Below are 19895 nucleotides of genomic sequence, written 5' to 3' on the forward strand. Positions count from 1 at the left end.
TATGCACTCCTAAAAAGTTATGGTAAACTGTAATTTTGTAAATCAATCACATTCCAAGCCAAAATGTGTTGGATCTGATGATTCCAAATAATGATGAAAAAGGGATAACTTTTTCAAAAACTAACCAACCTTCATTGACTCCTGTGATAACATGAAGAATCCTTTGTGTATATTTGTTACTTTTTAATAAATTCAGATTCAAAGTCAATAGTTTGTGTGTTCAATATTTTATAACTGCTAATCTGAATGAGTAATAAGAAAATATGGCTATTCTCATTATATCTAAAATACTGTTATAAAAATATAAAAACAAAGCAATTATACCAAAAAAGTACATCTAATTGAACGTAAGAAAAAAAAAAGCCCATGGAACTCCCTAGTATGTATGATAAGTGCTTGCTAGATCTGGAACTCAAAACTTACATGGCCAAGTACCCCGCAGAGTCATATAAGCAGCTACCAAATTCTAGGGAAGGAAGGAAGGCACAGAAACTAACATTAATGAATGAGACATGATACAAACATTATGTCAGGTAATCCTCCTATCTCTGAGAATTAGGTTTCATTATCTCTTTTTTAAACAAAACAGGAATGGCATGCTCTGGGTCCCACAGCTCACAGCTGTAAGGTTGAGATGCAAACTCAATTTTGACTATTCCAAAGCATTCCACAGAATTTCAGTGATATTTTTAAACACCTATATATTTGTGATAGTATTTGGGTTCCTTGTAATTCCTTATAGTTCCTTAAAATATCAGTAATATTTTTAAACACCTATACATTTGTGATAGTATTTGGGTCATGGGTCTGTGAATTTGATCAGCAGCAAAATGCGGAATTACTCTTTAATCCATTCATTCATTCATCCCACAAGGATGTATAACATTGAGCATCTGCCACGGGCCAGATGGTGCCTGGTATGGGGACCCAAATCTGACAGGCTAGTGAGGGAAACAGACGTCTAAAGCAGACAATTGCCCAACAATGCACAAATGCAGTGACACAGGCGGGCTCAAGGTCACGTGAGGTGGCAAACAGGGATACCGGTGTTGGTTTCCCTCTTAGCAGAATGCACACCCTGGATCTAGAACTGTGTGTGTGTGTGGCGGGGGAGGCCCTACATTTACCTCTTTTTATTCTTTGGCCTGATATTTTTGGACCATGGACACCCCTTTAAAAGAATGTCAAGAGCTACAGAGCTTCTCCTTCGGTCTAGAAAAATGCACAACACTAATTTCACTTACAGTTTCATGGAGTTTGCTACAAACCCTGGCGTAATAACCACTAATTTATAATCAGCCATGATGCTGAGTGGGAGAATAGCGGGAAACATGCAGCAAAATAAAATTTTCTGGAGGAAAATCAACTGGCACACAACTCAGTCACACAAATGCTATTCCTCAGTCTGCAGCAGAAGCACTTCGTGTGTGCTTACCATTTTGTTACAAAGACATTAAAAAGACATGTTTAAGGTTTGAGATTTAATGAAATTATTTGCACTGCTTCAACAAGAACATTCTTAAGTGAAACATTTCACATTGTGTGCTGGGGAGGAGTGGACTGACTACCAGTCCGATGTCACTGCTTCGATTCACGCAAAGGCACCAGCCATTTTACCCACCATCGGTTTTGCACCATCAGTACAAATGTCTATAGAGTGAAAAAGGTACGTGTGTCTTAGTATTATATGAAGATCATTTTTGGGTCAGAAACCCCAGGGATCCACAGACCACACTCTGAGAAACCCTGCTCTTTGTTACACAGCCTCTTTTATGGGGAAGGGATCAAAAGATATGTCACTTAAGAACTTTAAGATGAAACCGACTGCAAACCAGTTATAACTGAGCCTGAGTTACCTCCCTGCCCAGGCAAAGGAAGATGCCCACAACCCCGGGAGGTTGGTGAAGCCTGAAGAAGGCACACAGTGGCCCTTTGATGTAAAGCATTGCTTGAACACTATTTGTCAGATGAATGAACCCTCTCAATTAAAGAAAATGCGTATGAAAAAAGATAGTCCCTTCAGAAAACACCTGCACATAAATGCATCTTCTTGCCCTTGAGGAATTTTTATAAAAGGGAATACAAATCTACAACGATATTGCACTAGCAAAAAGACTCCAAGAGATACTTTTAAGAGCTGGGGAGAAATGAAATTGTAATAACTTGCTCAGCAGGAATTCAGGCAATCCTTGGACAAAGGGGAAGGATGTTAAGACATGATGACTGAAAAGAGAATGATACTGTCAAGTTAAAAGACTGAAATATTAGAAAGATTTAAAGAATAAAAAAGATAGAAGAGAAAAAATATCTGCTAAATGGAAAGAAAAGATGTGCCATGCTTTTTTGTTTTGTTTTGGCAAATCTGCTTCTTAAGCAGTGTGAGAATCCAGGCTCTACCATTTATGAGCCACTTGAACTTGAGCAAATGAGTTAACTTTTTGGTGTCTTTATCTTTCAATAAATGAGGGCAATAATAGCACCTACTACGTAAGGTTAAGAAAATTAAATGGGACAATAGGAAGAGCTATAAACAATGTTCCAGCACATAATAAGTGCTCAGTAAATCCTAGCTACTTTTTATGAGAATGCAGAAATGAAAGGAATCAATGCTGTAAAATTCGCTTTCAAAAGAGGATCAAATCAGTGAGCTTTTACAAAGCAGCAGCAAGATGCTCACGCGGATCAGAGATGAAGGCTTTTAGAGCTTTTCAGGTCAGCTTTTCAGCTGACTGGCAAATTAGACTAAGATTACATTTTCTATTTTCCAAGAATTTGAAATAGAGAATGTCTTTCTCTGAAAATAAGCTTAATGTTGTGGTCTTACCATCACAAAACCAAAATAAAAGAATACATGGAATCATTCAAAGGCTCTTCAAAACACCTAACTTGTCTGGCCAACTTGGCATGCAGGTCAAAGGCTAGGCAGAGCCCAGAGAAGGAATCAGGACTCTTCACCTGAATACCCTCAGCTACCAAGGAGGATCCTTCAGACATAAAAACAATAGGGTTGTTATTGGTAGTTACTTAGTTACTCCACACTAAGCACTCCAAATAAGAAAACAAAAAACCTCTCCTCTCCTTGGCACCTTTGTTCCATAACTTTCATTCCATCTGTGAAATAACAAGATGGAGGTCAAGGTGTGAACTCTCAATCTACTCTGCGTCTGCTGTAGCGAATCTATCCCTTTCGCTGAAAAAAACTTACTCTTTCTTACCAAAAGTGAGAGAAAGCCTAGTCCTTTAGATTATAGCATATGTGGCAATTTAAAGATGATTTTCATCCTTCAAACAGTGAGTCTTATAACAACAGCTTGGCCAAAAAGATGAAAAATAAAAGAATAAAAATGGTGAACCTCCGTTCAAGGCATATAGCATATCAGTTGACAAGAAGACCCCATCAGAATATTTTTTTTTTCTAATATTTAGTCCAACTGATGACTGAATAATTCCTCCAAGTCAAGTGTTTTGAAACTGACTTGCAATAATTCTCTGGGGGGGAAATGTCTGAATCAATGTGATCAGAACATAATATAACATCTCTGGAGACTGAACCTCAGGTCTGAATCAGTATGAAGATTATCAGTGTTATCAGTTCAAACCCGCTGTATTGATGAGCTTTAAAAGTTTTGTTTAATGGAGATTTACAGTTGACGAACAAAATTAAGTATCTAGGTTTTTTTTTTTAATTTCTTAAACTGAAAGAACAAATTGAGTATATATTCCTAAGCCCTTTTTTCTACATAAATAAGGCAAACTTTGCAAACAATGATGCGTAATTAGCACTAATTGTCCACTGTTCTTCCCAGATTGTACAACTCACTTAAAGAGAAAACTGAAAAGCGAATGGAGACATGCAATCGCGCTCTGGCCCAGACACCTGGTGGTTTTCCCCCTCATCTGGGAGAACCTGATCCCTTCTGAATCTGATTGGTTTCTTGCCAGGCCCGTCAGTAGCAGTTCTAGCCCTTCCAGCTTCCTGCAGTTCCTCAAAGCTGCTATGCTCCTTTTCAACAAATGAAATTCTTTAGGTCTAAGACCTGCACCATTCCTGCCCATTTTCAGTTCTCAGACTGGTTGTCACTTTCTCCAGATACAAAAAATGACAGTGTATCATAAGCCAAGGACTAAGATTTTTAAGTTATGATTTAAAATATGATTATGGTTAAAGAAAAAAAAAAGGAGACAGGAAAAGAAAGAGAAAAGAAATAAAGAAAAAGAAAAAGAAGAGCTTTAGAACAGGATAATTTTTACAGATCAATACAATACTGACTCACAGCCTATCAGACTCAGAAAACTCAGCTGTTAGAATTTACATGAAGGTTCTAAACTATCCTCAGTGGATTTCTCTAAGAGCAGTTCTTAGTGAAAAAGAGCCGAAGTGAAAGGCTGCTCTTGTTTCTTAACAAGCAAAATCGTCAACTGGACAGTAAATGTAAGTACTCCATTTACAGGGAGGTCTTTAAGGTTGCAAATTAAGCTAAGGGCATTAGAAGGCTAAATATGGCCAAAGAAAAGAGTCTGCCAATTTGAATATTCTTTTAAAAGAAGATGAATATTCTTTTAAAAGAAGATGAATTTTTCAGAACTCAATCCAGAGCATCTTCTATTACCTGAACTGCTTTACAGTGCTGATGACTCTGCTCTGTTCTGTGGGTACTAACTGATATCTACCTACCAAGTGCCCAAGATCCTCAAGAAATGGAAAACATAATGAACATCACAGGGCTTTCAAGTGTATCATCCAGTACCACTTGCTCACACTTTGTACCTTCGGTTACTACTTTAGAATTATAATCTTAACTATGGATAGAGAAATATCCTCTTGGAAAAAAACTGTGGTGCTTACACAAAAAAGTGAGTCACTCTCAGAAAATTTTTGTATTATCTACATGCCTTTCTTTCCCCACCACCAACTCAAACAACACATCACATTAACTAATGTTTATAATGATGATCCCGAGCCATCAAGAAAAAGTTACAAAAAGCAAGAGGTATGTGTATTTTTTGTTTGTTTGTTTTTTTGGTGGTGTGTGTGGGGGGGGGATCAATCTTGCAGAAAAACTGCCATAAAAAATATTTACCTTTAACTGGAAAACTCACATCTCTAGGACAATGCATTCTCTCAGTGATCCACATGTTGAGGATTTACTGTGTGCTAAATTTTTAATACTTTATCTCAATAATAACGATGACATGATGATAACAATTTAATGCATGTCTGCAAATTCTTTGGATTTCTACCACTACCACTACTACCACCCCTGAATCAAGGCAGGCTTTTAAGTACACTGACCAATAAAGAATAACAGAAGTGACTCTCTGTCACTTATAAGATGAGATCATAAAAGGCAATGCAGTTTCTACTTTGTTTGCCGGAATACCGACATCTGGAGCCCTGAACTATCATGTGAGAATTATGACTAGCCTGATGCTGTGAGGAAGCCAGGCTGCGTGGAAAGGCTGCTTGTAGGTTATCCAGTCTGCAGACCTAGCCTGCAAGTTATCCCAGCCCTGGTGCCAGACATGGGAATGAAGGAGCCTCCACATGATCCAATCCCAAACCATCCAGACTCCTTCTAACCTGAAGTCCTAGGCACAAGCCATCTCTACTATGCTCTGCCTGAAGTCCAGATCCATGGAATCTGTAAGCATAACAAAATGGCTGTTTGAAGCCACTAGAATTTGAGGCCATTTGTTTCACAGCACCAGTGATTGGAACAATGATGAGAACTAACACATAACTCTTCCAGTGTGTCAGATATTGTTCTCAGCACTTTATACGTTTTTACTGCCATAATACTTATAACCCTTGTAATGATCTTTTGAGGTAGGTATTGCTATTATCCCTACTTAACATTATGAGGAAACTACTTGCCGGAGAGGTTAAGTAATTTGCCCAAGATTATAAAGCCAGTGAGTGACATAGGTGGGAAATGTATCTCCATTTCCAGCTCTGGAATCTTCATCATTAAGCTCTACAGATGAACACATCACAACTAGCCCATGAGGCCTACGTCCTACGATAAAACAGGACCACATTAAGTGATACTCGATTTAAAGAGATTTCTAGAACCCCACACTTAGTGTAATTATTTGGATACACCTGTGCCCTCCATATCCTCCCAAGCTCCCTGGCAGGGAACTCTTCCATACTTGTAGAAGTTATGATATCTGTAATTTAAACACATTTCCTCTTAATCTGTTTACTGTGAAGTTGGAATACTTGAAAGGCAGTTATAAATCATTTCTTGGCCTTCTAGCCTCAGAGCAGAATAAATCAGTTCATTTGCTGTCTGTTTTCTAAAACCTTACTTCATTACATCTCATTTAGAATATAAATTCCATGAGAGCAAAGGACATACACCCCCATATAGTCTAGTGCCAGGCATATGACAGACTCTTAAGTCAGATCGAAGAACTGTATCCTTTTATTGCATCCTCACCAAATGGACTTGCATAGTCCAGATTTATGCATTCAACTAATAGTTATGGAGCAGTGATTGTTTCTGTATTTAAATTTTTACCTGATTTACATTCTGTCCAAAAACAAGAAATGCCATGCTCCCTAATGTCCAACATGTGCCCTCCTTAAAAGAAACAGAAAACATCTCAAATAAAACAATATTTGTGATTATTACCTAAATAAACTGTTAAATTTAATACTATGAAATCTGTTCATTTACGAGCAAGCTGAATTACCCAGAACCCATTTTATATTCCTAAACTAATAAAGTGATCTTAGTTACTTAAATGCTATTAAAATATAAATGCTTATATTTATTTCAGATTTTTTTTCCCTCTAAATTTCTGTTGAAGTTGAAGGTAAGAAATTTCAGAATTTCGGAAAATTTTACCTCTATACTCAGGACTAAGATAATCCATATTTCGGAGTAAACCTTTTTAGACCTTATGTTCTTAATTTCTTGGATGAATATTTTATGGGATCAAGTCTAACAGTTAGCTAAAGTAATTATGCACCACTTTCATGCCACCAACTCTCATTTTTAATCTACCAGTCACTGCCCTGAACAGGTAGTAAGTCTGACAGGATTATGTCCTTTAACAAACCTCCTGCTTATTATCTGACACTCCCACTGTCTTCCAGGTTTATATAAATGGTTTTGTGATGTTGTTTACATTACCTTCCCAGGTGTCTTAATTTAAACTTATCGTCATTTCAGAAGGTGTTTTCTTTTACTCTCCTAGATAAAGGAACACTAGACCATTTCTCTTTTCAGAAACTACATTAGCGTTATAGTGTTCTGCAGTGAATTTACTGCTGTCCCTTAGGTACTGCCTCCACCAGTTTCCATAATTCTGAAAAAAGCATGTTTCCTAGTCTCTTTTTCTGTCCCCCCCTCCCCTCATTCCTCAAAAAAGGTTGCAGAAAGGCAATCTTGTCTGCCCTTGTATCTTCAACCTTTCCCACATGACCAGGATGAGCAGTCGACCTAGCTGTAGTGATATTAATGGACCAGTCTCTCTCAACACAGGACCTTACCAGAGAATTTCATATTCTCTTCTCTCCCCAAATCCCCCCAAATAGAGGGGGCTTACTAACAAGAAACTTGGTTCTCAGAGCCATTTAGAGTACAGCTCATGTTAGAAAGGAAAGGACCTGCTTAACGGGGTCATATTCTGGGTCACACCATATAGAGCAGCCCTTGGTGCTGAGAAGCAGCAGCTGAATGTGACAAACCTTCCTTCCTCCTTGGCACCTGACCACATGGTATGTGCAAAGCTCCACCTCACAGTAAGGAAGCAAAACCTGGAAGACAAGATACCTATCATTCTTGTCTTGCTCTACCTGTTCTAAGAGTGGAGGAAAGGAGGGAAGAAGAAGGGGGAAAGGAAAGACAGAGATCAGAAGAGGTGTGAGAGAACAGAGGTGGGAAGACCTGGTATATGGCTGTCATAATAATCCAGGAGATAGGTAATGAGTGCTGAAAATAGTTGGGTTGTAGAGACATGCAAAGAAAGGGAAAGTATGCAAGTATTTCGGAAGTCAACTGCAAGGACCCAGTGACTAACTGGACATGGGGTAAGTAAGGAAAGGAACTTTACAGTTTACAGAACACTTTCGAGGGAGGCGACAGTTAGAACGATGCAGTATAGAGTGGTATCTGAGCAAGCCCAAATGGGCCAGACGAACAAGGCCAGCCCCTGGCCTCCCCCTGACAAAAGCTGGTTCAACAGTGGAACAGACCTGAGTGGAGGAGTCCAGGCTAGCCTCTGAGCCTCTCCGGAAGGACCTCTTAGTGCCAAATCCACCCTAGCATTTCTGTTTGCTCCTCTCAAGAACCAGATCTCTGGGAGAATCCTATAAAATGAGCCAAAGCCTCAAACGCCCCCTAGAAATCTTAGATACTGCTTGATAACAGCCTGCTAAGCTGGTAAGCTCCAACCCCAGCATAACTCAGATGCCCTGCTGACCCAGCTCCCAAATGAGATGAGTCTCCAGAAAAAGTGGCGAAATGAGGTTTAAGCTGATAGAGCAGTCGCCCTTTGGTATTTCCTCCCAATCAGGTCCATGCCAGACTTCCAACGGAGAAATGGCACATATTACTCAAAAATGTGTCCCTGTCCCATTATATGAAACCCAAGGATGCTGCCATCAGACAAAAAGGCTAGTATGTCTCTGAAACAGCACTAGCCAATGGAACTTGCTGCGATGATGGACCCGGTTCTTAAGTTCTTGAACTATGGCTAGTATGGCAGAGGACCTGAATTTGTAATTACTTGATTTTAATTAACTTGAATAGCCACATGTGGCTACTGTCTACTGTGTACAGAGTAGGACTGGAACTTAAAAAAAAAAAAATAGATGGGGGCCAGATCACATCTGTCCTAAGCTGAAAAGGAAAAAAAAAAAATTGGAATTATATTTCTCTACTACAAGGAAGCTGAATCTCTTGACAGTCCAGCATCTGCTCAAGCTGTTTTCCAGCCTTGAGTCCTTTTTGGTCTTTACTACAATTACACATCCATGTGCCTCCAAAACCTATGTCTGGAAGGCACTCCGAGATCTGAGCCCAACTGCTCACCCATGTTTAAAACCACTGATGTAGAATTGTGCATCTAAAAACTAATCCATTTCCTCTGGGAAACCACTTGGTCATCAAGAGAAAGGAAAAAGAGCTGCTGGTTGAGAAGTTTGGTGACATCAGTCCTGGCTTACTGTATCTCCGGGAATAACCACCATAAACTCTGAGTAGCTCACAACAGCAGACACACCTCCTGCCACTTCCTGCGGTCAGGGCAGAGAGGAAACTGTTCTTTACTCAGAAAATCTTAGTTTATAAGTGAGAAAAATGTATTATTTTATAGGTACTAAATACAGTATCCTAGCTTCTAATTTCATTCAATAAATAGTATTTGGTATATGATACAGCGTTCCCAACTGTGAAAAGGTAAGCTTCTATGAGTAAGAGCTGAGATTCCAGTTTCTCAGAGAAAGGAGATATATGAGAACACACATAACATTATAAAACCACTTGTCTCTCTGCTATTTTAATAATAACTGTTATTATTATTATTACGAGCATTTATTGAATGAATGCTTTCAATGTGCCCAGCATTGTGCTAAGTGCTATATTTGTATTATTTCATTTCACCCTCACGCAACTCCATGAGGTAAGAATTATTGTCTGTATTTTATCCATAAGGCTTCAGCAAGTCAAATTCCCTGAGGTTACACAGCAAGAAAGAGGCAAGACCAGTAAGCAAACTAGGTCTATTTGCTCCTAAAGAATCCAAAATATTACTTCCTTTTACATTTTAGCTCATATTTAAACTTTAAATCTACTCAATCTAATTCATACTCTATGTTATTGAGTTTTAAGTACAGTATTTTCATTTTTTTAAGCTATTATGTCACATATTTTTTAAAGTCCATCAACCACTCAGTTTACCCCTAATTCCTTCAGCATGTGCTCAAGAACCAGGGTAACCCACATTGGAGAAGTCATGGCAATAAAGGTATCCGAAAACTGGATCAAAGGCAAGAACCAATTTTACCCCCACCGTGCTCAGGCAGCATACCCAGGGAAACCCGCCCTGACAACCTGGATCAAAGTAAGTCCTCTCTGCTCAGGGCTCATCACATTGTCTCCACTGTGGCACTTAATATATGGAAATGTCTACGCACAACCCTACTAATTAGTGAGCTCTTAAGAGTAGGAACTATGCCTGATTCATCTGTAAGCTTCCAGAGCACTAAACACATAATACATACCTATTAGATCGATAGCGAGACATACGAATTCTTAAAATGGTAAAAGTAAACTGCAATTTGAGTAAAAAACATATAACTATGAGACTTTCAGAAGAAATCAGAAGAGAAAATCTTTGGGATATAGGCCTAGACAAAACGTTCTTAGCTGTGACACCAAAAGCACAATCCAAAAGGGGAGAAAAAAATTCAATAAATGGACTTTAAGAAATTCAAAACTTTTTTGCTGTAAAAGATTCTGTTAAAAGAATAAAAAGACAAATAATATAATTTAAAAAAGTAGAAGCCACATATCTGACAAAAGATTAGTATCTAACATATATAAAAAACACTCAATAGTAAAAAAAAATAATAATAATCCAGTTAGAACATGGGCAAAAGACATAAGCGGATATTTCATCAAAGAGGATATACAGATGGCAAATAAGCACATGAAAAGATATTCAACATCACTAGCTATTAGGGAATGCAAATTAAAACTACAAGGAGACTAGAACACTTATTGTAACAGCTAGAATAATAAACAAATGCTGGTGAGGATGCAGAGAAGCTGGATCTCTCATACATTGCTAGTGGGAATATAAAACAGTATAAGCATTCTAGAAAAGAGAGTTTGGCAATTTCTTTAAAAAGCTAACCATACACTCACCATACAAAATCCAGAAATCACATTCCTGGGCATTTCTCTAATTTTAAGAATCAAAAACCTGGTAACAACCTGAATGCCCTTCAATAGGTGAACGGTTAAACAATACACTGTGGTACGTCCATATCATGGAATAGTACTCAGTAATAAAAAGGAATGAACTATTGCTAATGCAATAATAGCTTGGATGGATCTCAAGGGTATTATGCTGAATGAAAAAGCAATCTCGAAAGGTCACAAATCACATGAATTTATTTAAGTAACATTCTCAAAATTACAGAGATGGAGAACACATCAGTGGTTCTCCATCAGTTTAGAGATGGGGCAGGGGAGAGGAAGATGGATGTGACTATAAAGGGGTGGCACAAAGGAGGTTTTTGAAGTGATAGAATAGTTCTGTATCCTGACTATGGTGGTAGCTATAGGAATCTACACGTGCTTGAAAAAAAAGCACACAAATACAAATGTGTGCATGTAAAACTGGGAAATCTAAACATGTTCGGGATTGAACCAATGTCAATTTCCTGCTTCCATTATTGTATTATTGGTTCTATAAGATGTTACGAATAGGAACTAGGTGAAGAATAAACAGATCTTCTCTACTGTTTTTGCAACTTCCTATAAAGCTGTAATCATTTCAAAATAAAAAGTTTACAAAAAGAAAAAAAAAAGTGCAACTATAGGTATTTTACTTAAAAACAAAACAAGAGGTGTATATAGCTGCGCTACTGGCCAGCGAGGTCCCAAACACAGATTTAAACATACACAGCAGTATTATATGACTTTATTTTTTGAAAAGTTAAATGCAATTCTCCAGAGTCTGAACAGAGATATGATTTCCTAACACCTTAAAGCTATTCCCCCATCCCCTTCATAAAAGGAAAAACAATGCCTGATATGTAAGCCCCTTTGGGAGTTCAGGAGTCCTGTCCTAAGTGCCTGGGCTGAATATATCCTAAGGTTTCACAAGAACTAAGGCCAAGGGGCCTCCCAAGTTATAAACTCAACATGGTGCCAACACACAAACAAGCCCAGGCATAACTTCCTGCCAGCAAGAGTAGTGTACTGACCTACGTACAATGGCCAAGATTTAAAGTTTGCCCTTTCTCCAAGACAAAACCACGACAAACAAAATAATTTTTAAAAATAATTGCTAAGCAAACAAACAAAAACAACAACCTCAGACTATTTCCAATAAACCTTAAAATCAAATGTCCTCTAATTTGACCTTTAAGTTACCCCTTGCTTTTCAAGTATTCTATTGCCTAGTGAATTCTGGGACATAAGAACCTACCGAAATTAATTTAAAAATTGTAGGAGAAAAATTATTCAAAACACTAGAGAATTTCCTGACCTGAGCACCTATACACATTTAAAATGCAGAGACCACACTGGGGCAGGGACAGGGGGGCTGTTACTTTGGGAGAATTTTCCATTATCGGAAAAACCAACAGGTCTTAACAAAGTTACTTCTTTTTAATTTATTGGCCTGGAAAATCTTTCAGAGTTTTATAATTTTCACTAGCAATCTGTTACACAGTCATTATTCTTTCTTTAAAAAGCCTTACATTACATACAGTAGCCCGTGGTTTTGCTTTCCGTGGTTTCAGTTACCACAGGCCAACCTCAGTCTGAAAATATTAAACGAAAAATTCCCAAAATAAACAATTTATAAGTTTAAAATTTCTCGCTGTTCTGAGCAGCGTGATAAAATCTCGCACCACCCCACTCCATCCCGCCAAGGACTCGAATCATCTCTCTGTCCAGCGTATATACTCCCTACCCGTTTAGTCATTAGGTAGCCAGCTCAGTTATCAGATGAACTGCAGTGCTTATGTTCCGGTAACTCTTATTTTACTTAACGGCTCCAAAGCTATTCACATAACTTTCATTATAGTATGTTGTTATCATTGTTCTATCTTATTATCAGTTACTGTCGTTAATCTCTTACTGTGCCTAATTTATATATTAAACTTTACCATAGATATGTATATACAGGAGAAAACATAGTATATATAGGGTTCAGTACTACCCACAGTTTCAGGCATCCACTGGGGCATAAGGGAGGACTACTGTAGTGTTTTATCATTTTTAAAAGCACTTTCACAAATTACTCTGAAGAAACACAGTACTGGTACCTACAGGCTGTACTTTTCAACAGAACTTTAACTAGCCAGACTGGCATCTAATTTCAATTAGTTCAGCCATCTTTCCCTAGGCCCTGGGTCCACACTTTTCCATATAGGAGTAGACACGGTTGCCCATAATCGAAAGAAAAAGAAAGAAAGAAAAAAGGAAGGAAGGAAGGAAGGAAGGAAGGAAGGAAGGAAGGTAGGAAGGAAGGAAGGAAGGAGAGAGAGACAGAGAGACAGAGAAAGAAAGAAAGAAAAAGAAAGGAAGGAAGGAAGGAAGGAGAGAGAGAGAGAAAAGAAAGAAAGAAAGAAAGAAAGAAAGAAAGAAAGAAAGAAAGAAAGAAAGAAAGAAAGAAAGAAAGAAAGAAAGAAAGGCAAAGCAAAGCAAAGCAAGCAGAGCTTTACCCACAGAAGCCTCAAGACTTACTGTCCAAGGGCAGACACTCTCAGTCTAATCAGTAGAATGCCTTCCCATAAAATCACTTACATTTCTGCATTCATGTGCTTTTCTTAACAAGAGCACTTTAAAATCTCATTTAAACTGAAAGTCCTCCATTAGCTTCCATGAAAAGATGTGTTTTTAAATGCTTTGATCTCCACATGCCTTTCTGTACATTAGTATTCTTCACCCTCCACCATCTGCACAGAACCTAAAAGACCAAGACTTCTGAGCATTTTAAAAAGAAGGGGGTAGGGGAGTGGAGTTTATAAGTACAGCACCTTCTCTTCACTTTGCAGAGTTCACCTTATTTATCTTAAAAAACATATCTTGCAAAGCAAAAGTATACCCATCCAAAAACTAAACACGCCACCACACCACATCTCACCAGGGAGTCTAAAGGCACCTCTTACTCTATGTTCTACTCCTTTATATTCTGGTCAAGTCAGTGGTTTCAAACCCTTTACTCCTCCGTAAAACAGTTCAAGGTGTATCTAAGTATTGTTCTCATATACTTCTCACAAAGAGAGGCCATAGTAAAGGCACCACAATGCTCAGAGCAATGTGATGGGGAGTAAATTTTACATTAGTCTAGATTCTTTAAGAACTTGCAATCTAGAGAGATCTTTAATCTTTTACCTAGGTCTGAAGTCCACAGGGAGCTGCAGGGGGCCAGGAGTGGTGGGCCGCCCCAGGAAATCTTACTCAGTTTGGCAGGGACCCACAGGCCAGTTTTGGAAGCAGAGACCCATGACTGTTCAACATTTCAAGCCCTGACTTTTCACTTCCGGAAAAGGAAGGAAATTTTTTGGAATAGTAGCTATTAATATCCCTCCATTCTGCTTTCACTCCCTTATGGCAAATAACGTTATCGTTTGGAGTAGTCAAAACCAAAAGCATCTCCGGGTATCATAAATGGCTCTTGGGACACCCTACTCACCGCCCCCTCCCCACCCCACCCTACCTCCACCACCAACAGCTTTAGAAGCAGTACAAAAACTCAAGTCTCATAATATGCCTAGGAAGATCATGGGCAACCGTGTCCGCACTGTATCAGGATGGCAAGAGAGCTTGAGGGACCAAGGGCGCAAAATGTACATCCAAACCGCAAACCCACTGGAGGCCGGACCCTCAGGGCCTCTGTCTACTAAAGCCCCAGGCCAGGGGATCCACACACAAGCCCAGCACTTTCCAAAGCATTTGCCACCTGGAGACAATAAGCCAACGTCGAAGCCAAAAAAGAAAAATTCTTCCAGAATGCAAAGGGGAAAAAAAGTCTTCCCTGCCACCAATCAAGACACTAGAGAGTAGGGCGTGGCAAGGCGCCGGAGCTGCAGTCGGGGAGTCCGGATTCTCAGACTGGGATTCTAAGGGGGTAAACTTGGCATAGTCGCCACGAGCTCAGTCCAGGCGTCGGAGGCCCCGAGGTGGGTGCGCGCCGAGGCTCGTCTGTTCCACCGCCTGGTCCTCCAACCCGGCTGACTACGGGCGGCCCCTACCCAAGCGCAGGGCCCCAGCTTCGCTCGGTTACCATCAGTCGACATGCCATTCTCCCTCCTGCCACAAATGTCACATTCCAAGAAAAAACAGCTCTACTTGTAAAGTTTAATTTTTTTTCATTATTTTAAAGACAGCGCTAATAGCAAGCAGGAAAGAGCTAGATGTAACTCCCCGGTTTCTGTCAAAGAAACTTGTCTAAGGGAGAACAAAGGAGTAGCAGCTAACGCGATCCAAGCCTTGGGGTCCGGGGCGCGACCCCGCCGTCGCGCCCACCCGCCGGAGCCGAGACTCCCCCGCCGGCAGGAAGGGTCCGGCCCCGAGCGCTGCAGCCTGTGGGGCAGGCGGGCGTGCACGCCTTTGTCTCGCACGGAGGGAAGCGGCCACCGGCCACCCCCTTCCGCCTCCTCCCTCCGCAGTCTGGAGACCCGCGCGCGGGCGCGTCTCGGAGAGTGCAGCCATATGGCAGCGCCCCTCCGGAAAGGCCAGCCCCCGCATCGGGGGCGCGCCCGCACCCCCCAGCCCCCCGCCCGGCGCGGGGACACAACTTTTCAGTCTCCTACGGGCCGAAGAGAGGCGCGCCTCTGTGACCCGGCCCGCCCTCACCGGGGGCTTGCAGAGTGGCGCGGGAATAGAGCTGCTCTTTTTTTTTTTTTCCTTCCAAAAGGGTAAAAATATCTGGGTGAGAGAGCAAGATTCCGGTGGCGGGCACTCCCGGCCCCTGGCGCCGAATCCGCTGCCCAAGTCTCTCCGAGCCCTGTGGATCTCAGCCCCAAGCCCTCGAGGAGCGGCCCCCTGCCGCGGGCAGCAGGGGAGGGGCAGCAGGAGACGGCTGGGTCCTTTTCGTGGGAAATCTGGGAGACTCCGAGGCGCCCTCCCTGCACCCCGATCCGGGACTGGTTACCTTTCACCGCAGACTCACAAGTTCCCCGGCGCAACTTTGCCCTCCACATGAGGCGATCATGGCTAGTTCAGTTTCACAGCTGGGGAAAGCGGCCGCAGGGCAGCACGCTGGGCATGGCGTGGGGCAGCGCAGGGAAGCGGCGCCCGACAATCAGCCCCATTCACACAGGAAGGAGAGAAATGCCAGGGCTTCACCTCCAGCCTTAAACCCGACATCCGCTGCTGGGTCCTAGAGCGTCCCGCGCGCTCACTCGGCCGCCCGCGCTCCGCGCGCGCGGGTCGGGAAGGGTCGTCCGGGCTCGTCACTGTAACCCTACACTCCACCCGTCCCGGCGCCGGGCCGCTGGGCCCTAGAGCCCGTCTTCAGCCGCCGCCACCGCTCCCCGGGCCCGCGAGATTGCTTGCTGAAATTGCCCGGAGCTCAAGCTGACGTGTCTCCCCGAGTGAGGAGGGTCATATCCTCCCTTGTTTTGTCCCCTGCCGCGATTTAATTAATGTCAGACTCACCAGTTCTCCTTCCTTTGACTTTCTTCCCCCCAGGCCAACTCCGGCAGAATCGGTTTCCCAATCTGCCCTCGAGGTCCAGGATAGATTATGTTTAGGATTTTTTCTTGAGTGGAATTTCCAAGGGAAAAGTGGCGACACTTTTCCCTTTGCATTCCCCAGGTCCCAGTGCTTCCATCACACAGTGAGATTGGACGGCAAACTGCTACGATGTGCTCCGTTGACAAGCAGAAGGACCACAGCAGATCTTACAACCTTAGCTATTATCCTGTGGCCACAAACTCCCAAGCCTCATCTGCCTGAGTGGAAGGAAACAAAGAGAGTAATGGCTCTGGAAAGGTGTTGCCAATTCTCCCTCACCTCTTAAATCAGGCTGTACTAAGTGACACTATTCACCAGTCCCATTATACTCAATTATACTGGGTAGACCTCTGGAACCTTGATTTGGAGACCAGGAACCTGGCCTCTACCACATTTCTTCCCAGCTTTCAGGAGCCAGCTTTGCTGCTCATAGAATGAAAGGCCAGGTAACAGGGCTGTTTGTTGTGGAAGATGTTAATAGGAGTCAGTATATTTCACATCTCCGGTGCTTTCCTCCCTTTGCCTTTTCACTAGGCCAAGTTTGTGGCAATTACCTAACTAGTCTGCCAGTGGTTTTACCCCTCTAGTTCATCCTGGAGGGTCCTGTGTCCTTCTGATTCCAGTCTATTCTTCTGATTCCCATGATGGCTAGCTCAGGAACCGCCCCTCTCAAGGTAAAGCCCAAATGCAGTAATTTAACAATTATTTACCAAATACTTACTTTATTTAAAGTCGACTATCCTAGTACTTGATAGCACGACGAAAGCAGCAAATAAACCTTTCAAGGATTTATTGTCTATTTAAGAAGACAAGATATGCAAACGAGAAAGCATCAACACAGGAGATCCAAGCACTGGAGATGCTTGGAAAAGGTAGAGAGAAGATCTGATTACGGGAGAAAGGAGAGCCCTGAAGGGTGATGGAGTTCAGAAACAGCTAGCATTTCAGTATAGACTGGGGAAGAGGTAATAGAAAAAGAGGGAAAGAAGGATGGAAACTAACACTTATTAATTGCCCCCTATTAGACATTATACTATATCCCAGGAGGCAGTTACAAGCATCCATGGAAACAAAACAGGCCTGAGTTGAGTCACAGTGCAACCACTCACCATCTGTGTGACCTTGAGCAAGTCACCTAACTTCTCTAAACCTCAGTTCCCTCATCTGTGAGATGATGAAAACAGTACTAAGCCTCACAGGGTGGTTTTAAGGACTGAATAAAGTAACGAATGTAGAATACTTAGCACACAATGCATACAAGTACTCAATGTATAATTGCTATTATTTCAACAACCCTCCAATAGCCCTGTAAGACAGATTCTAGGAAATAGTTGCAGGAAGCAATGATGTTTGAGGTTGGGGCAAAGGAGGTGGAAAGGAAGAAATAGCATGTAGATAATAAATCTTTGAAGATACCAAATACAATGAAGAAAGATATCAAATCTTTGAAGCAAGATTTTACTATTTTTCTTGACTAGATGGCTATCCTGGGAGAAAGAACAAAGCAATTAATTTAACCCAGATTTTGAACCATAGGAAAAATGGACCATTCTTAGAATTGGTCATTGGACTAATGATGGAATAAGCAGAGTTGAGGGGAGTAACTAATCTGAGAATGATGTGGAGCGATTTAGCATCCTCTGGGCAAGAGGAAATAAGGAATAGCCTGGGTGAGAAGTCAAAAACAGAGGTGTAGAGAATAAAATAAAAGAAATAAAGCTGTGAAGATCAGTTTACTTAGAGAATATCCACAATGAAAAATTAGTAAAAGCAGGAAGAAAAAGGAAGAACCAGGAGAAATAGCTGCGCAGGTTTCAAGGCATGGAAGCCAAAGAAAGTTTTAAGAAGATGGTCCCTCTCTTAAATACTACAGATCCCTAGACTTTTGATGAAGTGATAGGCACAGCTTGTGGGCTCAAGAATCTTCTGATTCAATCAGGTGGGCCTAACCTAGACACTTCAAACTGATACCAAGTGGTGACGCGAGAGTCAAGTGTGTGTCAGCACAGGGAGAAAAACTTGCTGGAGGCCAATTTTTTCCCATGTACCTTAATTTCTTCAACTATTAATAATCACTACATCAAATACATCTCAATGTATGGTTCAATCTCAGACAACTAAGGCCCGAGAAAAAGGCTTTAGATTCAACTTGCAAGAGATCATCAATAACATTGTACAGTATACTTGGTTGTAGACTGTGATGTATGATTGGGGCCAAATAGAAAGAAGATATGTTTACAATAAAAACTGAATACAGTTTTAGCAGCAGCTAGGCAGTGAACAGGTCAGCATCTTTATTTTCTTTGCATCTATACATTCTATTTAAAGGTCAGCATCCATTCTAAAGTGACCCAGGTTGTCTTTTTTGTACTTATCTCTAGGAAAGTTAGGAAGATGATGGAAGAATTTCAGTCCCCTTAAGGGACAGCTCAGAGAACTGCCTCCAAACAGGGCAGGTACCAGGATGTTCTAGACAAGCACAGAGGCCGAAAGAAGAGTAAGGTAACAGGCATCCAAGTAGAGGAGAATGCGCCTGGCATTTAGAATAAGTCCTGCTTCTACCTATTTCCCTAGGAGAGTAACTATGGAGAGTAACCTAACAAGAGCCACAGTTTCCTCCTATATGAAATGGGAATAATAATACTTATCTCATTGGCTTATTGTGAGGATTAAATTAGATAATTTATGTCAAGTTCTGGGCATGTAATAGAAATTCAGTAAAAGAAACCCTTCCCTTCTCTGATTTGAAATATCAAAGAACTTTAATTTTATATTAACATGCAAATATCTCCCCCTCACTCTTCTCTGCACCCACGAAATACACCCTTAAATTCCTTATCAGCTACTACCTGACCTTAGGAATGGGCCCTAAGAATGGGCCTGAGCTTGCTGGGAAGCTGGTACCAAATGGCAAAAGGAGAGTAGACAGGCATGACCACAAAAGGGACAGCCACTGCACAGCATCGCCCAGGACAGGGCACACTACAATTAGCAGTTCTTGATTAATCCCTATTAAATGAACACACCAATGCAGCCAAACTGTCTTAATCAAAATGCTTGTCTCGCTTCTGGAACATGTAAGGATATTTTTTAAGCCCAAGCTCTGTTGTACTTCTCAAAGTGTGATTTATAAACCAAAACGTAAAATTTTCGATTCCTGATGTCCCCACCACCAAATTCTAGAGGTGGCCCCAAACAAACTTGAGGTCAGATCCCGCCTGAGCCACTGAGTAGTTGTGACTATAAAGAGCCTGGTATATGGCAGGTAATTAATAAATGATAATCAATTATTATTTGCTATAATTACTACAAAAACCTTGGGAGTATCGAAAGCTCATACTTCTTGGTTTATTGTCTATTTCAGGATTTCTCAGCCTTGCCACTGTTGCTATTTGGGGCTTATAATTCTTTGTTGTGAGGGACTGCTCTGTTCAAGATAGGATGTTTAGCAGCTTCCCTGGT

General features: G+C 41.2%; 1 protein-coding gene across 2 annotated transcripts in view; it reads right to left on the minus strand.

Annotated features, from left to right (window-relative positions):
• Positions 1 to 19895, minus strand: part of AMOTL1 (angiomotin like 1) — a 119577-nt gene that overhangs the window by 75481 nt on the left and 24201 nt on the right. Inside the window, exon 1 of one of the 2 annotated variants that reach the window (XM_016158706.2) lies at positions 15850 to 16134. The exons of the other annotated variant lie outside the window; for it this stretch is intronic. Coding sequence (XP_016014192.1) covers positions 15850 to 15898 — 49 coding nt within the window. The 5' untranslated portion in view covers positions 15899 to 16134. Of the gene's footprint in view, positions 1 to 15849; positions 16135 to 19895 lie in introns of those variants that run through there. 2 annotated transcript variants of the gene reach the window in all.

This window comes from Rousettus aegyptiacus, unplaced genomic scaffold, assembly GCF_014176215.1.
Source record: "Rousettus aegyptiacus isolate mRouAeg1 unplaced genomic scaffold, mRouAeg1.p scaffold_m13_p_5, whole genome shotgun sequence".
Taxonomy (NCBI): domain Eukaryota; kingdom Metazoa; phylum Chordata; class Mammalia; order Chiroptera; family Pteropodidae; genus Rousettus; species Rousettus aegyptiacus.